Source organism: Pinus tabuliformis, chromosome 3_1, assembly GCF_031772625.1.
Source record: "Pinus tabuliformis cultivar Carrire ecotype Pingquan chromosome 3_1, CPIR1, whole genome shotgun sequence".
Taxonomy (NCBI): Eukaryota; Viridiplantae; Streptophyta; class Pinopsida; order Pinales; family Pinaceae; genus Pinus; species Pinus tabuliformis.
In genome coordinates, this window is record NC_142301.1 from 921962560 (window position 1) to 921983666 (window position 21107).

General features: G+C 38.4%; 1 protein-coding gene across 1 annotated transcript in view; it reads left to right on the forward strand.

The window, feature by feature from the left end:
- Nucleotides 1-21107, forward strand: part of LOC149190754 (kinesin-like protein KIN-7E, chloroplastic) — a 325467-nt gene that overhangs the window by 185341 nt on the left and 119019 nt on the right. Inside the window, exons 7-8 of the mRNA XM_089410586.1 lie at nucleotides 13254-13310; nucleotides 13486-13590. Coding sequence (XP_089266712.1) covers nucleotides 13254-13310; nucleotides 13486-13590 — 162 coding nt within the window. The remainder of the gene's footprint in view (nucleotides 1-13253; nucleotides 13311-13485; nucleotides 13591-21107) is intronic.

A 21107-nucleotide genomic window follows, 5' to 3' on the forward strand; every position in this document is an offset into this window, starting at 1 on the left:
GATATTCATCTATTCTACAGTCTACTCATACTCTAACGCATCATGGGTCTCTCATTCTTATAGAATCAAAGGGGCCCTCCCTTGATGCATACGAAGGAGATCTCCATGTTTTTCTTAACTTGTAAATTACATAAAAAATTAAAATAAGTAAAAAATAATCAAAATAAGTTAAAAAAAAACTAAAAATAAAGAATAATTGAAATGAAAATGAGAGAAAATGTTATTACTATCAAGTGTACCTTCAAACATTATCCTTTATTATGATCTCCAATCTTCATTTTGATCTTTTTCTCCAATTCCAAACTATAGCTCTCTCCTTTTTCAATGCACTAAGTCTTCTCCTTTTATAGAGAGAATAATACAATAAACCACACAATTACTCCATCGGAGTAATAATAGGACCTAAGTGTGGAAGTTGGATCTAATTCCATAATAGTTGGAAAGAATCCCAACTAAATAGAAATATATGACCAACATAAGGAATGCGAGTAGGATCTAGTTCCATATTAGTTAGAAAGAATTCCAAGTAAATAAAGCTACAATACATATCCAAAATATTCATACAAATGAGTTTACACTCTCAAATCAAATGATTTCATATCTAATCCCAATTAATATATTTCCTATTCTACCAATATTAATTAAAAAATAATTTCAATTAATACAATTACTGTTTTTCCATTTATGATTTCTTTATTCAAAGGATGAAACATTGTCCTATGTTACATAGTTTGTGGAAATTATAATATAAGACAAATCATACATAATTTGTTATAATTTCAATTATTATTATTACTATTATTATTTCTTTTATGCTTTGTTTATTCAAAGTATCAAATATTTCCCTATGTTACATACATGCTAGATAATTTTAGATAGCATCTTGTGTTTTCACTTTTTGGGAGACAAAATGGATGCATTTGATGCTGAATTTTGGGGGGTGTATTGATATGACTCTCAAATACCTGTAGTTAAAATTTTGTGTCCAACAAATGTCATATGGATGAGTTATGATAAAATTACATCTACAACCATTTTGCATTTTCTTGGGGTGAAAAGATGAATTTGTTGCTAAATTTTGGTGAGAACGTGTATAGATGTTTTATCAAACCATAGTCCAAATTTCGTCCTCATTTGAATTGATATGCCCTCGGTATGCCAACAATATGAAACGAATTTTATCTTGTATGTTTTAACTTGTCCAAGTACCAAGCATTCCTGGTGATGGTGCTAGTAGAAAGACAAGAGACTAATGAAACATCGTCCTCAAATTTCACTACAAGCTCATTAGTTGTGTCTCTAATAATGTTGTTTTGTGCTGTGACTTCCATTTCCCCTTTTTCTTCTTCGGAAAATGCCCATTCTCATGGCAAATGAAATACTTGAGGCTTCTCATGTCTTTCTTCTTCCCCAGTCGTGAGGTTGCCCGTTCACTGTTACCTGTAGAATCCTTTCCTTTAGACTTCTTGGCTTGATTGACCAAGGCCAAGTTCTCCTCTCCATCTCCTTGTCTATTGGCTTTAGGCTCCTCATAAACCTTTTCGCAAAGTAAGGTGGGAAAATTTTGTAATAATGAAAAAAAAAGTAAGGTGGTCAACAACCCTTGGTGGATTGTCTGACCCACACATTGTCGCACCCAATGGCCACACTTAAAAGAAAATAGGTTGGTGACTGTTGATTTGGGGTAGCATCGGATGTGCTCTAGCCACGAAACTTGGTGGAGAGGCTAAGGCACATGAGATCTCTAATACCCAGAAAGGGTTTGGGCAGATTCTAAATAGTTTGGGAGATATTAAAATAATTAATATTTTTAATGGAGTCCCTAAGTCTAAACTTAGGGAAATTAAAATATTAATGTGAATTAATATAAAACTGTGTTAGAATGGTCCAAAAGTCATGGATCAAGCCGGATCTAATCTTAACCGTTGATTAGGGACTTAATCTCAGCCGTTGATTTGTCAACGAGAAAAGTATAAGAGGAGGCTTGAGGATCACTTGGAGAACACCCTAAGTTGATTAAGATTTCGACTTTCTCGGGTAGGGTTTGCTGAGGAAGTCAAGTGAGTGATCAAAGTTACAGCTGAGGGGCAGTGAATACAGAAGCAAATAGGTAGAGATAGTGTCGGGAAGATTAGCGCAGTAGCTGGGAAAGCTGATGTAGAGGGCAGAAACCGGAACTACCAGGAATAGCTGGAATTGTCGGAACAGCCGGGAACAATCAGAACTGCTGGAACAAGCGGGGAAGCTAATGCAGAGAGCTGAAGTCGGAATTGCCGGAACAGTCGGGAAAGCTAATGTAGAGGGTAGAAGTCGGAACTGTCGGGAAATCTGACACAGAGGGCAAAAGCCAGAACTGTTGGGAACTGCGAGGAACGCTGACGCAGAGCGCAGAAGAGGCTGACACAGTCCCTAGAGGCTGACGCTGGGGTTTTTCGTGGGGCAGATTGGAGCTTAGGAGTTGCCGAAGTGTTTATTCGGGGTTTTAGCCGGAGCATCTTTCGTCGAAGGAGAGGTACTACTGCCGAGATTATTCTTTGTTGGGTGAGCCGGTTTTGGCACCCAGACTGTATTTAGAAACTGCATAATAATAAAACCCTCAGATAGATGCACCGGTTTTCTCGCATTGGGTTTTTCTTGGGACATTGGTCCAAAAACAACGGTGTCACTTGTGTGCTTGTTTCTGTTTCCTTCAGTTGATGATTTGTAATGCGTTGAGCATGTATTTGTGTTTATTTCTAGTATTTACATGGTAAATAACTTGTTAATTAACAAAACAAGTAGGTAGGAATAAATCAGAAAGTACATGAAGGGTTTCTAATGGGTTAGACTTAGAAATTCCAACATGGTATTAGAGGGTGGTTGCAGATCATAGGAGAATTGAGGACATCAGCTGAGCAGAGCAGCAACAACAGAAATCAGCTGTCCCGAGTGACAGAGCTGATCCTTGCAGAAGGCGACAGAGGAAGGAGTGATGCAGAGGGACTGCATCATCATTCTAGGCCAGAGAAAGACAACGCAGAGGCTAAGGGAGGCAGAATCAGGCTCACGCAGAGCCCAGGAGGGCTGACGCAGTTGGTTGGGGGAGCTGATTTGTCGGTGCTGGGATTGCGCAGAGCCAAGTGGCTCAATCCTTCAGTTGCTGGGGTATAGGAGGCTGTGGGTAAGTTGCAGAGTGAAGCTAGTGGGGTACTGTAGTCAGAACAATACCTAACAGGGCAAGACCAAGGGGAGGGAGTTGCTGCCGAGGTGGATTTCTAGCCAAGGAATCCAGATCAGTGGTGCAGTTGCACAGATGATCAGAGAGGGGCAACTTGACGGTTGGTAGAAGGATTTCCAGGAGGAAAATCGGGACTCAGAGGGAGTCCAGAAGAGAACTTCTAGACGGGAAGTAGAGAGACTTGGAGGAGTCGAACAAAGAACCTCTAGATGGGAAGTAGAGAGACTAAGCAGGAGTCGAACCAAGAACTTCCAAGCGGGAAGTAGAGAGACTCGGAGGAGTCGACAAAGAAGAGTAGAGAGATGGCCATGAATGGGATGAGGGATCAGGATAGGCTGGACGGAGTGTCCAACTTTGTGGTCTGGAAGGCTAGGATCTTGTCCATTCTAGATTGACACTGTATCAAGGCCTTCACATGACGATTGTGCCATGAGTACTCATGTGCCACTTGAGAAGAAGTGGGGAGACATCGAGTTGTAGTCAGGCGGACTACAGGGGATGAGGGGCAGGATCCTTGAGGTACCCAGCCTCTTGGATTAGACCTTGCTAACGGAGCCCCAGAGAGGAATAGCAGTACTGGCGATGTCAGTAGAGACAGATGCGGATGGAGCGATAGAGGGAGATACACTGCAGGATTCCCAAGATAGTGCGAGGCTAGTAGGCTGCAACAGTGCGAGAGGCACGGGAGTGTTGCACCAGTGCAAGATGGCGAAGAGAGGTGTGCAACGGTGCGAGATGCATGGAGTTGTTGCAGCAGCGCAAAGGTCAGAGAGGGAGCATTAGTCAGTGATAGAGGGAGCTTCAACATTAGGAGTGTTTGTAGCCTAACGGAGATGTTTGAGTTGGGTGATCAGTTACTTACTTCTCAGTAACTGAGTTGCAGTGCAGCAGTTAGCAGTGGTAGTGCTATGGGCAACACGATGGAGCATGATGAGAGGGGTTGCAGTGCAGATGCAACAGTGGCAGTGGCAGGACCATGGGCAGCAGCAAAGATGCAAAGGCAGTTGCAGTACGGATGCAGCAGTGGCAGTGGCAGGGCCATGGGTAGCAGTAAAGGATGCAACAATGCAGAGGATGTTAGGCAGCAGGCCTAGCATCAGCACAGGGACCGATGCCGATGATCAGAGTGATGCTCAGTGAGGAGTATTACTAGAGCACAGTCCTTGATAAGAGGGAGTGTTTATTTGGGGTAGCATCAGATGTGCTTTAGCCACGAGAATTGGTGGAGAGGCTAAGGCACATGAGATCTCCAATACCCAGAAAGGGTTTGGGTAGATTCTAAATAGTTTGGGAGATATTAAAATAATCAGTATTTTTAATGGAGTCCCTAAGTCTAAACTTAGGGAAATTAAAATATTAATGTGAATTAATTAAAGTCATGGATCAACCCATATCTAATCTTAGCCGTTGATTAGGGACTTAATCTCGGCTGTTGATATGTCAACGAGAAAAGTATAAGAGGAGGCTTGAGGGTCACTTGGAGAACACACCGAGTTGATCAAGATTTCGACTTTCCGGGGCAGGGTTTGCTGAGGAAGTCAAGAGAGTGATCAGAGTTGCAACTGAGGGGCAGTGAATACAGAAGCAGAGAGGCAGAGATAGTGCCGAGAGGATCAACGCATCAGCCGGGAGAGCTGATGCAGAGGGCAGAAGTTGGAACTACTGGGAACAGCCAGAATTGCCGAGAACTGCCGGAACAGACGGGAAAACTGATGCAGAGGGCAGAAGCCGGAACTGTCGGGAAAGTTGATGCAGAGGGTAGAAGCCAGAACTACCGGGAACAGCCGAAACTGTCGGGAACTACCAGAACAGCCAAAATGCTGATGTAGAGGGCAGAGGCCAGAACTGCCGGGAACAAGTGGAACTGCCGGGAACAGTCGGAATTGTTGGGAATTGCCGGAACAGCCAGGAAAGCTGACGCAGAGGGCAAAAGCCGGAACTGGCGGGAAAGATGATGCAGAGGGCAGAAGAGTCTGATGCAATCCCTAGAGGCTGACGCTGGGTTTTTCGTGGGGTAGATTGGAGCTGAGGAGCGCCAGAGTGTTTATCTGGGGTTTCAGCCGGAGCATTTGTCTCCGAAGGAGAGGTACTACTGGCGAGATTATTCTCTATTGGGTGAGCCGGTTTTGGCACCCAAATTTTATTCAGAAACTGCATAACAATAAAACCCTTAAATAGTTGCACCAGTTTTCCCGCATTGGGTTTTTCCGGGGACATTGGTCCAAAAACAACGATGTCACTTGTGTGCTTGTTTTTGTTTCCTTCAGTTGATGATCTGTAATGTGTTGAGCATGTACCTGTGTTTATTTCCAGTGTTTACATGGTAAATAACTTGTTAATTTACAGAACAAGTAGGTAGGAATAAATCTGAAAGTACATGAAGGGTTTCTAACGGGTTAGAATTAGAAATTCCAACAGTGATTGTGGTGTCTACTAATCGTTAGTCAAGGTCGATTTCGACTAGACATGAAAGCGCACAAGTCGTGGAGAGACAAGAGAGCTGCGACAAAGGAGTGCGGTCGATAACAGAGGTTGCAAGTAGGAACAAATGATAGGAATGGACGTAAACATGCTAGCAATCCACAAGGTATCAACATTGGCAACAACACGAGGCAAGGGCCAAAGCACGTAGCCACTGCTAGTTTGAGCCAAGCAATAGTCACTTTGCAGGTGATGCAGGACACGAACATGATAATTGGCCTGTAGTCACCATTGTTTGTAGGTGTTAAAAGGGTTCGGTGCGTTAGTGGGACACAAGAAAGAGCCATGAGAGAGCAGGGACATCTATAGGGTTGCCAGTGAAGAAGTGTACAGGGTTGTCAACGAAAAAGTGCAACTGAACAACAAGCTAGCAATGATAAAGAGTAGTACATAACTACATAGTGTAACCAGGGCCATGAGAATTCAATTGTAGCAACGTGGTAGTTAGGCAAAAGGTATGAAAGACTGTGTTAGTTAAAAGAAGATTTGGGTGTCTAAAGGACCAGGCAGAGGATTATTCAGAAATTTTTCAGCGAGATTTGGCGAAGATGATTACAATAGGTCTTTGATTTGAAGATAGGATGGATGGAGCTTCAGACTTCCTACCTTGGAAGGCTAGGGTCAACTTGGTTCTCAAAGAAAATGATCTCTGTGAGATTTTTGAGACCGAGATCCTGGAGCCGTCAGATCCTTAGGAGAAGGACATCCTAGAAAAGGAGATAAATGCACAGAGGGGTATTCTTGGACAATGTTGCAGGATCCTCCCCCCAGATTTGGAGGCAAATTTGCATCCTCGATGGATCTGCCATTGATCCTCACTGAACCACGTGGTTCTGCCCTTTTTTTCACGGTTCCTAGAAAAATGGAACCACAATGGCCCGATCTATGGTTCCAAAATGGATCAGCTGTGGATACAAGAGAAAGGCGGACAGTTCCGTGGACTTGTCTTTTTTGGGACATGACTTGGGTTTCCGAACTATTATTTGACGAATTGTGCTTCCCGAACACTCTCAAGTTGCCCCCTTGATGCTCCTTAGACGCTTCCTAGATGCCCCCTAATGGTAATGTTAAATTCTTAAAGTAAAAGTGACATTGTCCTTTATCTTTCATTTTCATCCCTTTACTTAAATTTTTAACATTACCATGAAGTAACTCAAGATGTTTGTGAGTGGTTCCAACCTCATCAGACTTCATATGGAGAAAATAGAATTTCATATCCCATTCAAAATTCAACAGACTTAACAATTTTTAGGATTTTAGGATCAATGGGATTGTGGCATTTCATTAGATTATATCATGCATGAGGGTATGTGATTGGAATTTAATCAAGAGCACGAAGCCCTATATGTACCCTAGTGTTGGTGGTGTTGATCGCTGAACTCCTTTGTGATGGCCTTAGCAAAAATGTACCCTTCACTCGAGTCAAAATCATTGATCAGGCATGTTAAGCTTTCTCTACCATATTATAAGGCTTGGATTAGGTCGTTTGATAAAAATTGGGCAATGTTGACTAATGTCCATAGAAAATCAAAGTAGAGGCAAAGGCTAGACAAGAGAGGAACCTTGATTCTAGATGGTTGATGTTTGAATAATTAATCATTGATGTACAATGGATGCAATATCTATCTTGATTTATGTACAAATATGCATGTTTTCATATCTTCTACAACTAATTTGGTATTTTAGATTTTATTTTTTGAATATAAATGCAAAAAAATTAAAAACATATGTATATATAATAGACGCTTCTGAGACGCTTCGCTTCATTGTTTTTTGGAAAATGACGCTTCCAATGCTTTTCTTCCAAAAAATGCCCCCGCTTTGTGCAACGTTGCTCTTGGATGTCGTGAAGGGCCATTTGATCCCTCAATTAACCAAGAAGCAAACAATTGAGGAGATATTCAAACCCCTAGTAGGATTATACTAGAGCAAGACCATAAATAAGAATATGATACGAAAAGTTATGCTTCAGACCAATGTTGAAAATATCGGTATCAACAAAATATCGACGAGGGTGCAGAAAACTTCTTATTGGCAATATCGGCAAATATTGGCAAACATAAAAAAATGCATAATATATTCATTTTTTTTCTTCAGATTTTTAGACATATAAAGCAATAATAACATGAAATAAACACATTGGCACATAAATATGAAGAAAGCGTGATATATATGATGTAGTGCATGTAAAATATAAATGATATATCAAAGGCGATACCAAATCATGTTGATCCTTGATAATTGTCCAATCAAGGACTGAAATGTGGAGAACCAATACAAAATAACATCACATATATAAAAATATCTCATCATCATGAGTTATATGTAGCAAAACAAATAAAACTAGCAGCTATCTATCTGAGATCAATGCCCTCTCCCTAGCAACTATCTTTCTATCTTTTTCATCAATTGCTTCAAGAGCTTTTTGTATAAGCTCCGCACTAGAAACCGTACAAAGCCCAACATCATGTCCAGGGAGTCTAGCCAGATAGTATTTCAATCGCGTAACCCCTCTTGTCATCTTGGTCCCACACAATTTGCATGATAGATATGCCTGATTTGCCCCACCATCAAGCTCCCCATACTCCCAAAATGGGTCCAAGGCTTTTGGCATATTTGTAGTGAACTAATTCAAACCTAGGGCACCAAAAAAACAAAAAAAATTGGCATTAAACACCCATACACAAAAAATAATAAGTAATAACCACCTCATTTTAAAAAATATTTTTTTAACTACATTATTTGCAATGTGAATGAAAAATGGCAATAAGAGGTTGCATAAGAAAGTTAAAAAAATGAACCTTGCTGTCCAAATATGGAGAAAACCCTTGCATTGGCTCATGGGCACGAAAATCATAGCAAATGGAAAAAAACAAAGAAGCAAAATGTTGGTAGGCAAATTGGCAAGCAAGCATAACCCTAAATCTATGAAAAAAATCATTAACATAGGGGTTTTTAAGAATATTCCTGTTAATAGAAGAAATGAGGTTTGTCTTACTAATCTTCAATCTTTGATCCATAAATTTTTTTTAGTTGGTGGTGATAATCGCTGTTTGATCCTCAATCCCTCCTAGAAAACCACCACAAATCTCTTCCCTTCCTTCTCCAAGACTAAGAAACCAAAATGAGCAAATAAAACTACCAAAATCGCTTTTCTAGCTGCGGCCCGGCCTGCCCGGCAATATTTGAGGTCGTAGCACGATATTTTGCTGAAATATTGACGATATTTTGGAAATATCGTGATATTTTCAGGCAAGAAAATATCGTGATATTTTCTCGGCGATATTATCAACACTAATTTGGAATATGCAAATGATTAAATCTAACTTAGTGATGAGTTATGTGTTGAGGATCTCGTAGGTTTGTGATCAACTTGTAGCAATGGGAGAAAAGGTGGAGGGCTCAAAACTAGTAAATGTGACACTGAATGGGTTCTTAGAGGCATGGGATCCGTTCATCAGAGGAGTGCGTGCTAGAGATAAACTACCCACATTTGATAAGCTAAGGGATGACTGCATACTAGAGGAGATCAGGTTACCGTCAAAGGGAAAGATCAACAACTCGGAAGACAATGAGAACATTGCTCCAATGGCAAAGGGCAAAGGAAAGAGTTCGAGCAGGAGTGAGGAGTTAACCTCATAGTTGAAGAAGGACTTGACCAAGGTCAAGTGTTTCTCATGTCATAAGGTAGGACACTATGCTTCACAATGTTCAGAGAGGAAGAAAGGAGGAAAAGGCAAATAGTCAAGTGTGGTTGTTTCAGTAGAAGCTGAGGAGGAGTTTGCCAGGAAGTTTGAAATGGAGTTCTCACTTGTTTCCTACCTTTCCTTAAGCACCTTACCAATTGGTGCATGCTTACTAGATAATGGAGCCACAAGACATATGACAAAAGCATGGGAATAGTTCGACAACCTGACCAAGTGGGACTCATAATTGGATGTGGAGTTTGGTGATGATGCCAAACATTGAGCAAAGGGGGTTGGAATAATGGTATTTCAACTTGAGTTAGGAGGCAGGATGGAAGTGAAGGACATGTTATGGGTACTAGAACTCAAGTGGAGTTTGCTGTCAATTTCTATGATGGAGAAAAAGGGGTTCTGTGTAGCATTCTAGGATGGAAAGGCACTAATTATACGTAAGGGATCTAGTTCTGATGAGGCACATGTCATTGGAATTAGAGAGTGCAACCTACATAAGTTAAAGGGCTAGCTTATTAGAGCAATGGCAAGAAGCAGAGTAGTGATAAAGGACAAGGAGCGATAAGCTTTGAAGGATGAGCATCACAGTGGGAGTCAACCTTCAGGTTTAGAAGGGGAGGGGTAGTCTACAAATTCCTCAAAATCTATCAAGGTCTCTTGGTATGAGTTGATATTATATGATGTTCAGGAGCAGAAGGTTTCTAGGAACCAGGCCAAGGAAAATCAAACTTCGAGGATGTTTCTAGATGAGGTGGCAGAGAAGGCTTCCAGTTCAGAGGAAATAATGAAGGCATTGAATGAAGTTTTGGGATCGAAGTCAGTTCCAGGGAGCATAAGTACCTCCCTTGCTTAAAGGGAGTGTTGATGTTTACTGTTCGGGTAGATACTTTTGTATAGGGCTAAATTTCTAGGCATGCAAAAGTTACCCAATGTCTCCTTAGACACTTTCTCTAGTGTGAGAAAATTGCATTTGTAACATAGCCTAAGTTTTAACTTAGGAAAAGCACAAATTATTATCATGGCTAATTGAGCTAAAGAAAAATTAGACAAAGTTAAGTATTTCTTTTAATGATTATGTTTTAATCTCAACCCTTGATCCAAAGTGAGGCGAGATCTAATCCCGATTGTCAATCACTTGGAGATTAGAGTTAGGGATTTAGCTCAACGAAAAGTTATAAAAGCAAGGCTAAGAGAGAAGAAGACACCATACAACAACACAAGATTGAGAGAGGTATCTCAACAAGGAGTGTGATACACTAGTGTGTTGGTTCTGAGGAAGGGGGCAACAAGGAGATCTAGATCAACCAAGGAGGGCTTGATCAATTGGATCAAATTCAAGTGTTGTACATGTATTTTCTCAGTTGGGCCATTATCCCACGACGAGAGCTCAAGTAGGTTATGAATATTTTAATAATGAACTGATTTAATTGGGCATAATCTATTGTATCATTTTTTTGTGAGATTGTTATGTTTTTGCTTCTGCTCTTTAATGTTAAGAATGTATTGCACATTCATTCAATAGATTTGTAATCTACTAGGTCAATTGTTTGTCGAGTGTTAAGTTAGTAGGAGAATTAACAATATATGGTAACATTATCAGACCTTGACATCTGGACAAATCTCAGCTTTCTCCTCAAGATCATTTTCCTATTCATGTTTTTACTTTGGAACAAATCTACTAGATCCTTGAACCTCTTTCCTGCCGACTGCTTCTCTGCCAAGGTATAAAATCAAGGCTAAGAGAGAAGAAGACACACCATACAACAACACAAAATTGAGAGTGGCATCTCAGTGAGGAGTGTGATACTCTACTGTGTTGGGTCTAAGGAAGGGGGTAGCAAGGAGATCCAGATCAGCCAAGGAGGGCTTGATCAGTTGGATCAGATCAAGTTATTGTACATGTATTTCCTCAGTTGGGCCATTATCCCTCTACGAGAGCCCAAATAGGTTCTAAATATTTTAACAATGAAATGATTTAATTGGGAAGAATCTATTGTGTCATTTTTTTGTGAGATTGGTTATGTTTTTGCTTGCGCTCTTTAATGTTAAGAACGTAGCTGCACATTCATTCAATAGATTTGTAATCTGCTAGGTCAATCGCTTGTTAGGTGCTAGGTTAGTGGGAGAATTAACAATATTTGGTAGCATTGTTGGACAAATCTCAACTTGCTCCTCAAGATCATTTTCCTATTCATGTTGTCACTTTGGAACAAATATACTAGATCCTTGAACATCTCTCCTGTCCACTGCTTCTCTTCCAAGTGAGGGATCAAATGATCCTTCGCAGCATCCATTATCACTCTTTGGGCTTTCATGTCCTCCTTTGTATGAGCTGCCTTGAGTGTTGCATTTTCCAGTGCAAGAACAACCTTTTCTATAATATTCGAAAGGTCATGCTCTTTCAAAAGCGAGGTTATCTCACCTTCCAAATCAGGAAGTTAGATACTCCATCCAATTGGTCTTCAAACCTAAAATTGGCTTTTTCCATTTCTAGATCTAATAAAAATCTGCCATGTACTTATTCCTTCAAGCACACAATAATTAAAATGAAACTTAACATTGGTTTATAGATTTGCGATGATCTCCTTGCAGATCTGATAGATTTGCTCCAAATTTCTGTGGATTTGTGTTTTGGTCCTTTAAAACACAACCAAAAATTTAATTTCTGCCAAACCCTTGACTGGTATGTCCTCCCTCTCTCCTTTTGAAGTATGGCCTCCACCAATCCCATTGTTGGCTGATTTATGCAAAAAATTCAATAAATCTTCAGTTTAATTCAAATTACAAGGAATTACTAGGAAATATTTTTCTTATTTACTGGTGTTAAGGAAATTTAGCTTGGTCATGACAATCAACCCTTGTAATAGGGACTCGAGAAACTTACTTGTGACAACCCTGTACCAGAAAACCTTCCCATAGAAAGGGTTGTGATAGGTAGATATCCTTGTAATTGGGTTTGCCATCTATAATTTTTTGATAAGAGCATCAAAAATCCAAACTGTGTAGCGAAACGTTTCAATTGCAATGGCAACGAAGTTGACGACAGGTTGATGGCCAAAGGCCGGATCAGACTGGCTCTGTGTAGCGGTTGAGTGGGCAGAGGATCGAACAACTCTGATACCAATGTTATGAACAAAGTTCATAAACGCAACAGAATACTCTGAAGATTTGAAATATATAAATATTTATATCCATGATAGGACAAATATATTATAAAATAAATGTACAGAAGATATGATATATGATGGTAAGAATGTTACAAATGAGGGCCTGCTTATATATCTAAGCAGGTGCCTCTTCATGAATGGTCATGTCCCTTCGAGATGCCTCTTTAGTATTAATTATTATTTAATTATTTACTATTATGATCATTATGATTATTTATATTTATATTATTTTTATATAATTCATATTCATAACAAGGGATGCCCCCAAATCCTGGTAGGGGATGCAATGCATGTCTTTTGACAGCTTGAGTTGTGGGATGGATGCACACAGGGCTGCCACTGGTATCAGTATGTGGTCCTTTTATTGGATGTGCATGCCTCAATAGTAGGTGTGCATGTGCATATCCGAGCTACATTGGTTTTCTGCAAGTGCATTTTTGGTCAAGTATAATTCCCTCCAGTTACTTTCAGAATTTTGGAATAGTACTCTATATCCTGAGAATTTGATTTATTCACTAAGTGCACAAGCCCAAAGATGTGGATGATCCTAGGCTATAAATTTTGAATAATCAATTATAACATTTCATAATGTTTCTTCTCAACTTCACTTCCTGTTTTAATATTTTAAGCTAATCATCTTTTATTATGGATCTTCCCTAATACTTTTCATATTGTTTTGTATGGTTGCAGACAATTGAAAGCAGTGCTCATGGGGATGGTTTTGACGAAGTCACTTTATCTCAACTTGTAATATATCATCTGCATTACATCACTTAGACTAGGCATAGATTGTTTTTCTTTTTCTTTGAATTACTATGTTCTGTTTTTCTTCCATAAAGTAGTTTTCTGTTTTTCTTCCACAAAGTCCAAATGTGACCAAATTAGTAATAACCACAATTTACATGTATTTTGCTTGAAGCAGAATCTAATAGATCTAGCTGGGTCTGAGAGCTCAAAGAGTGAGACCACTGGCCTAAGGCGAAAGGAAGGTACTTATATCAACAAGAGCCTTTTAACCCTTGGAACTGTAAGTATTATTCTCTTTATTTGTTGCTTCATTTTTAGAATTCTGCAACAAAAGGTTAAAAGATATGTAATGCTCATTTCTCTTTGGAAGATCTCCAGATGATGATCTTTTTGAAGATTTGTAGCCACTGACTAAAATATTTTCCAATCTTTGAGTCCTAAAATAGAAGAATGATTGCAATCCAACAAGATTTGTTAGATTCCATTTGAATTCTTACTACTCATGCATTAATATCTGTTATTGTGAAAAAACAAAGAGGTACAAATAATTCTTCAGCTGAGCACTTTAGCAAAAAAATTAATATTGAAGTTTGAAAAATCAAAGAGCACCTGATCTCAATTTAAATGGAAATTTCATAGACAAACAATCTTGAATACTATACGTACTGTTTATCATATTTTAATTTGCAGCCTAGTGACAAATATCTAAATGCATTTCCAATGAAATTTTTGTAATTTTCATCAAAATAAGAGTGAAGTTCACAAGAAGAGATATAGAACTCCTGTAACTGCCTGGTATACTACCATATATAAAAAACACCATTTGTAGTACCATATTGAAAACTACATTTACAGTAATCCCGATATTACAAGAATGTTGCAATATATTTATAGTTTACGTGCCAGATTAATGAATTCTAAAACTTAATGGGACAAACTGTTGAAATACGTAACTAGGTTCGGTCTTTATAATGACATATGTAATCATGATTTTATGTATTTGATGTAAAGACAAATACAAATTATTATTGTTTTTCTTGAGGCATGGGTTTCATGCTCAAGGTTATTTGTTTTATAGGTTAAGCACCCATTGAATGCTCCTAGGGCTTGTCATTGAGTCTACAAGTCAATTGAGTCATTGTTATGTATGGAAGACCCTTTTGGGCATGTTACATATTGTAAAGAAAATTTTATTTGAGTCAAAATAGAGTCAAAGACCCTCCAAGACCTTATCGTAGTGCTACAATCAAGTCGGTCTTCAAAAGGAGCAAGTCGGCCTACCTAGAAAGACAAGTTGGCCTCATTCAAAGGGCATTGATCCAAGCATCAAGAAGCTCGAGTAAAGCAAGGAGAAGTGACCTAAAAAGCTAGCGAAAGAAGAGAGGACTTCAAAAAGGAAGAATCCAAATTTGTGAAGACTGTTTTGGGCCGAGAATCCTCACACGTGCAAAGAAGTCTGGGTGCTATATGTTGCAACAGAGACTGAGTTATTGTAGTCACAATAGAAGGCCAAGAACAAGTGAAAAAGGAACCATTTTGCAAGTCGAGTTGGTGGAGAAGAAACTACTATCCAAGCGAAGGAGAAAAGAGAAGAAAATCTCCATAACCCTCTCACACATGCCACCTAGGGTTTCTGTGATAGGGGCCGAAAATTGCAAGTTGAAATTGCAGTCTAAGGTTGTAGGTTTGAAGTTGAGGTTGAAGAAGAAATTGCAGCAGCATCAAGGCAAGGTTGACTTGGTTTGACTTGGCAAGAAGAGGAAAGGTTTGAATAAGTCTTGGAGGAATCTTGGTCAAGGGTCATAGGTCTTGGAATCCGTGATTTGAAGTTCTATAAGAAGAGAAGAGTTCTTGTGGGTTTTCCTCTCAAGAAGAGAGGTTTTGGCCCTCGCTGATAACATACATTTTGTGTCCTCTTGTCTCATCGTTCTTTATTGTTTTGGTAGTTGTTTGATGATAAGAACACTAATTATAATCAAGTGAAATAAGAAGTTAATCAAGTTAAGTAGAATACATTACAAGCAGTTATCAAAGAGAAATCATCTAATCTAGCTGCCATAGATTTCTCAACACAAACAAAGATGATGCCAAGTGAAGGGGCCTTGCGCATCCAGAACTCTAGCTGACTTATTAATAGAAGTATCCAAGATTTGTGATCAATGAGTGACATTAATGTAGATATCAATTAACCTATTGATAGAAAGGAAAACAATACATGCTAAAGGAGCGATGGAAGTGCAAATCTTGAACTGCGATTGATTAGAATCAACAAATGCTAAGGGTTTGCCATATGCTTATGACTTGAAGGTGGAACAAGAAAATATGCACTCTTGAAGTTTTGGCAATGTCAATGTTCCTTGAAAATTGCCACGATTGGTCTTATCTATCAAAAAAATACTAGAGTGTCTATGGAAGATTGCTATGGCAAGAGGATAATATAATCCTCTAATACTATTCATTCTGGAAATATAGTGTTTATCTGGGTTAGGAGAGATCTTTGAACTCTGGAAATGGTCACACTATAGAATAAATAATGGTGAAGAATGTAACTAGGTTTGGTCTTCATATTTAAGTCATTATGAAATGTATTTATTAAAGAATGAAAGAGAAAAAATTATTATTAATTACAATGACTTATTAAAGCATGAGTTTCATGCTTGGGTCATGATTTTATAGGTCAAAGTCCCCATTGAGGACTTCTAGGTTTTATATTGAGTCATTAGAGTCAATTTCCATTTAATGAGACCCTTCTTGGGCTTTTGAATCATGTAAAAAGAATTATTATCGAGTCGAAAATGTAATTTGTCACCACCACACCAAGTCGGCCCTTGCCTGATTAAGTCGGCCTATAAGAGGACAATTCGACCCACAAAAGAGGCTATATATACAAGGGAAGTTTGATCTATTTGTTCACCAACTCAACAAGTTCCATACACAAGAAGGAAGTGCAGAAAAGTGCGAAGTTCAAGGAGAAGAAGGAAGGATTGCAGAAGAAGAATAAGTCAAAGTTTTTGGGCTATCTCTCTCTCTCTCTCTCTCTTTTATGCGAAGTTACAGGGCTATTTGTTGGGTCAAAGTTCTATTGTTGGAAGGTCGAAATTTTGCTGTTGGGAAGGTCAAAATTTTGGATTTGCTGGGTTGAAGTTCTATTGCTATGGAGTCGAAGATCTAGATCGAAGTTGCTAGAAGGGTTGACTTGGTGGTTGGAGGAAGTTTGTGTCTAGGTCGAAGAGTCTTGGATTATCTCATCTTAATTACTGAAGGAAGAAGTTTGACTGGGTTTTCCCCTAGATAGGGGTTTTGCCTTGGTTGAGTGCCTACATCTTGTGTCTCTTGTTCTTGTGATCTTCATACACACATAATTTGGTAATTTCTTGATGAAAGATAATATAATAAAGAAGTAAAAGAAGCCAACATAATTCACAAGTAATTATCAAGAAAGAGAAATCAAACCCTAATTCTACTAGCACTGATTTCTCAACATGGTATTAGAGCTAAGGTCAAGAAAGATTGGAGATCACTTTGTTGGCTTGAAAGGAAAAGTTACTCCCTCTATGATAAGATACTTGAAAATGAGATTCAATATTGCAGGAAGCTGGATCAAAATAATCATCTACAACTTATTCAATAAGGTCAAAAGCAAAGGGTTCTTGGCTGCACTCACAGGTTCACTCAATGATGACAATGCATGGATTATTGATAGTGGAGCATCAAGGCACATGACAGGAGATAGCAAACAACTTCACACTCTATCAAAGGAACAATCCTCTCATGCAGTGGAATTGGGAGACAACAAAAGATATGCTGTTAAACGCCTGGGATCAACTTCTTTGAAGCTAGACAATGGAGCAAAGCTACATCTCAACAATATCCTCTATGTTCCAGGTTTGAAAAGAATTTACTTTCAATTTCCTTCTTAGAAGATAAAGGTGATAGAATTGCTTTTGTAGATGGAAAAGTTTTGGCTTGGGGAAAAGATTCAAGCATCGATAAAGCTAGGGTTATTGGAGTACGTGAAGAAAGTGTATATAGAGTCATAATGCCATCTCCTCAAGCCCTATCTCACATGGAAATCAATCCCATTGAACTATGGCATAGAAGATATGGACGTTTACATTATAAGGTTATTCCCTCTCTCAATCAATTGGTAAATGACATTCCTAATATCAAAGAAGATCGTGAAGGAATATGCAAGGGATGTGCCTTTAGGAAAGAATACAAGGAAGCGCTTTACAAGCAGTGAAACAAAGTCTAAAGGAATATTGGACCTCATTCATTCAAATGTGTGTGGGCCTATGTATGATAAATCACTTGGTGGTCATCTTTATTATGTAACCTTCATTGATGATCACTCTAGAAAGACATGGCTCTATCTACTCAAATCAAAGGATGAAGTATTTGAAAAGTTCAAGGAATTTAGATCTGAAGTAGAGACCTTAACCAAAAGAAGAATAAAGACTTTGAGATATGATAATGGTGGGGAATACACTTCAATAGAAATAATTTCATATTGCAAAGAAGCAGGAATTAGGAGGAAGCTTATTGTTCCCTACGATCTCGAGCAGAATGGTGTTGCAGAAAGGGAAAATAGAATGCTTGAAGAATGTATACGAACAATGATTTTTGATCAAGATATACCAAAATTTTTATGGGGAGAAGCAACAATGACCACAATATATATACAAAATAGAATTCCTCATAGAATCCTCGATAATATGACACCTGAAGAAGCATTCACAGGAAAGAAGCCATGTGTGGACCATCTCTGAATCTTTGGATGTCTCGCATATATCCACGTTCCAAAGGACAAACGAAAGAAGCTAGATTCTACAAGCATTAAAGGGATCTTCGTTGGCTACAATCTTTCTTCAAAGGCATATAAAATCTACATCAAGTAAGGAAGACATATTGAAGTAAGTAGGGACGTTATATTTGATGAAAATCATGCCTACAAAAGATCCAAAGATATTCCTATTGATTCTGATGACAAAGACATACCACTATTCGAAGAAGAAGAACACCACAACAATCCTACTACAAATAAAGAAGAAGAAGAAGAAGGACCAAGTGAGCCTATTCAACCTGTGATCATACCCGACACAAGGAAGAGGCCAAATTGGTTAAAAGATACTCTTGAAGATGTCGAAGGACATGGAGCTGCGAAAGGAACTTTTAGAGAAAGCAAAAGACCAAAAAGATATTCTGGATATGTTGCATACATGACAAAACTAATAGAAGTTGAACCAACTACATTTGAAGAAGCTGCTCATCAAGAAGTATGGAAGAAGGCTATGCAGAAAGAATATCAATCCATCATGAAGAATGGGGTTTGGGAAATCGTTCCTAGACTAAGTGACAAATCTGTTGTCACTTCTAAATGGTTCTACAAGATTAAGCACGCTGTTGATGGAAGCATAGACAAGTACAAAACTAGATTCATTGCAAGGGGTTTCTCTCCAAAGGAAGGCATAGACTATGAAGAAACCTTTGCACCTACCACAAGATATACTACTATCATATCTTTGGTTTCGTTGGCTGTAACAATGGGATGGAATATCCATCAAATGGATGTAAAAGACCATTTCTGAATGGAACAACCGATGAAGAAGTATACATTGAACAACCGATAGGCTTTGAAATAAATGGCAAAGACACTCATGTTTGTAGACTCAAGAAGGCTCTATATGGTTTGAAGTAAGCTCCTAGGGCATGGTATGCAAGAATGGATGCATACCTTCTAAGAATTGAGTTCGTCAAAAGTACCGCTAATCCAAATATGTATATCAAAGTTGTGGATAATGAGCCAGTCATTATTCTACCATATGTGGATGATCTATTTATTATGGATGTAGAGTGAAGGATATAAGAATGCAAGAAGATGCTGGAAATCGAGTTTGAGATGAAGGATCTGGGACTGATGCATTATTACCTAGGTTTGGAAGTATGGCAGAAACCTGGGGAGATATATCTGGAGCAAGGAAAGTATATAATCAAGTTGTTACAAAAATTCCGTATGATGGATTCCAAGCCAACGACTAATCCCATGATCACCAATCTGAAGAAGTTGAGAAGCTCTGACTCAAGTATGTAGATCCTACCACCTATCGTAAGTTGGTAGGTTCGCTGATGTATCTGGTAAATACTAGACCGGATATCTGTTTTATTGTGAACATTCTTAGTCAATTTCAGTTGGAGCCTTGTCATGATCATTGGATAGCTGCCAAGCATATATTAAGATATCTACGTGGCACTATACATCACTGCCTAAAGAGGCATGATAGCAAGGACGTCAAGTTGACAGGTTTCACAGATTTTGATTGGGGTGGCAGTGAGACTGATGGAAGAAGCACTACTGGTGGATGTTTTAGTTTAGGATTTGTGATGATCTCATGGATGAGTAGAAAGAAAGATCATGTTGCTTTGAGTAGTGCTGAAGTTGAGTATGTGGCTGCATGTGAAGTAGGAAATGAGGCTGTATGGTTGAGGAAACTTCTATCAGATTTGTTTGAGAAACCTGTAAGTCCTACTGTGATAAATTGTGATAATCAAAGCAGCATTAAGATGTCTGAAGATCCTGTGTTCCATGCAAGGACAAAGCATATCAACAATAAGTACCACTACATTAGAAATTTGGTACAGGATGGGATCATGAGGCTACAATATGTCTCAACTGACCAATAGGTAGCTGATGTGTTAACAAAGTCTCTTCCTAATAAGAAGTTTGAATATCTTAGAAGCATGATTGGTTTGGTTGATATCACTAATCTTGTTGATGATAAATGTTTGGAAGAGATTTGAGGAGGCATCTTATGTAATACAAAATGCCTGGGAGGACATCTGGTCAACATATGTGTTGATGTTTAGTTCTCGAAGTAGGGAGGGTGGTGTTGTCGCGCGGATTGACACGACAACGCTCAGACCGGGGGCTGTCACTCTGATCCCCGATCCCTCCGTTTAAGCCTGTCTCCCGCGGCTAAGGGGGGTAGTCCCTGTGGGATGATGAGACCAACTGTCGACCAGTTGGTTGGGAGACACGAGACACGATATGAAAAACACCAGATAGATTTGATTAACTTAGCAGACCAGTGCCTTAAGAGATTGTGGTTAAAACGATTACTTGTTAGATGATATAGAAACATGAACTGTGAACAACAATCATTTGTCATCAGCTAAATCACAATGCTCTTAAAATGACCAAAACGATATCCAGCAACTGAAAATTTTGAAAGATGAATGCTTTAAACCACCACGAGTCATGAACCATTAACCAGATATCATATTTCGTATCTCAACTTGAAAATTTAGCATTTCAACATAAAACATATAACGTGAAAATTCCTGAAAATAACTGGATCTAAAAATTTCCACAATATCTTTATATTTTTTTCGAATTTTTTTTATAAAATGAAAATTAAAAATCTAAAAAATATAAAACTTTAAACTTAAAATCTATTCTAACTAAAATCTAAAACATAAACCATACAAAAACCTAAATCTAAAAAAAAAACTAATTAAAATCTATGACTAAAAAAAATAAATATTTTCTTTTTTTTTTTGCTTTTATGAATTTATATTTAACCAAAATCCAAAAAAAAAAATTCTAAGTTAAAATTTTAAACTTAAAATCTGATCAAAATCTAACTATATAAAAACTAAGCCTAAAAAATTACAAATAAATCTTTTCTTTTATTTTTTTATTTTTCATATGAAAACTAAAAAAAAACTAAAATTTACAAAACGTTGAACTTAAAATCTATTCCTAAAAAAAAAAAGGGGAAAAAAGCTAAACTTAAACAA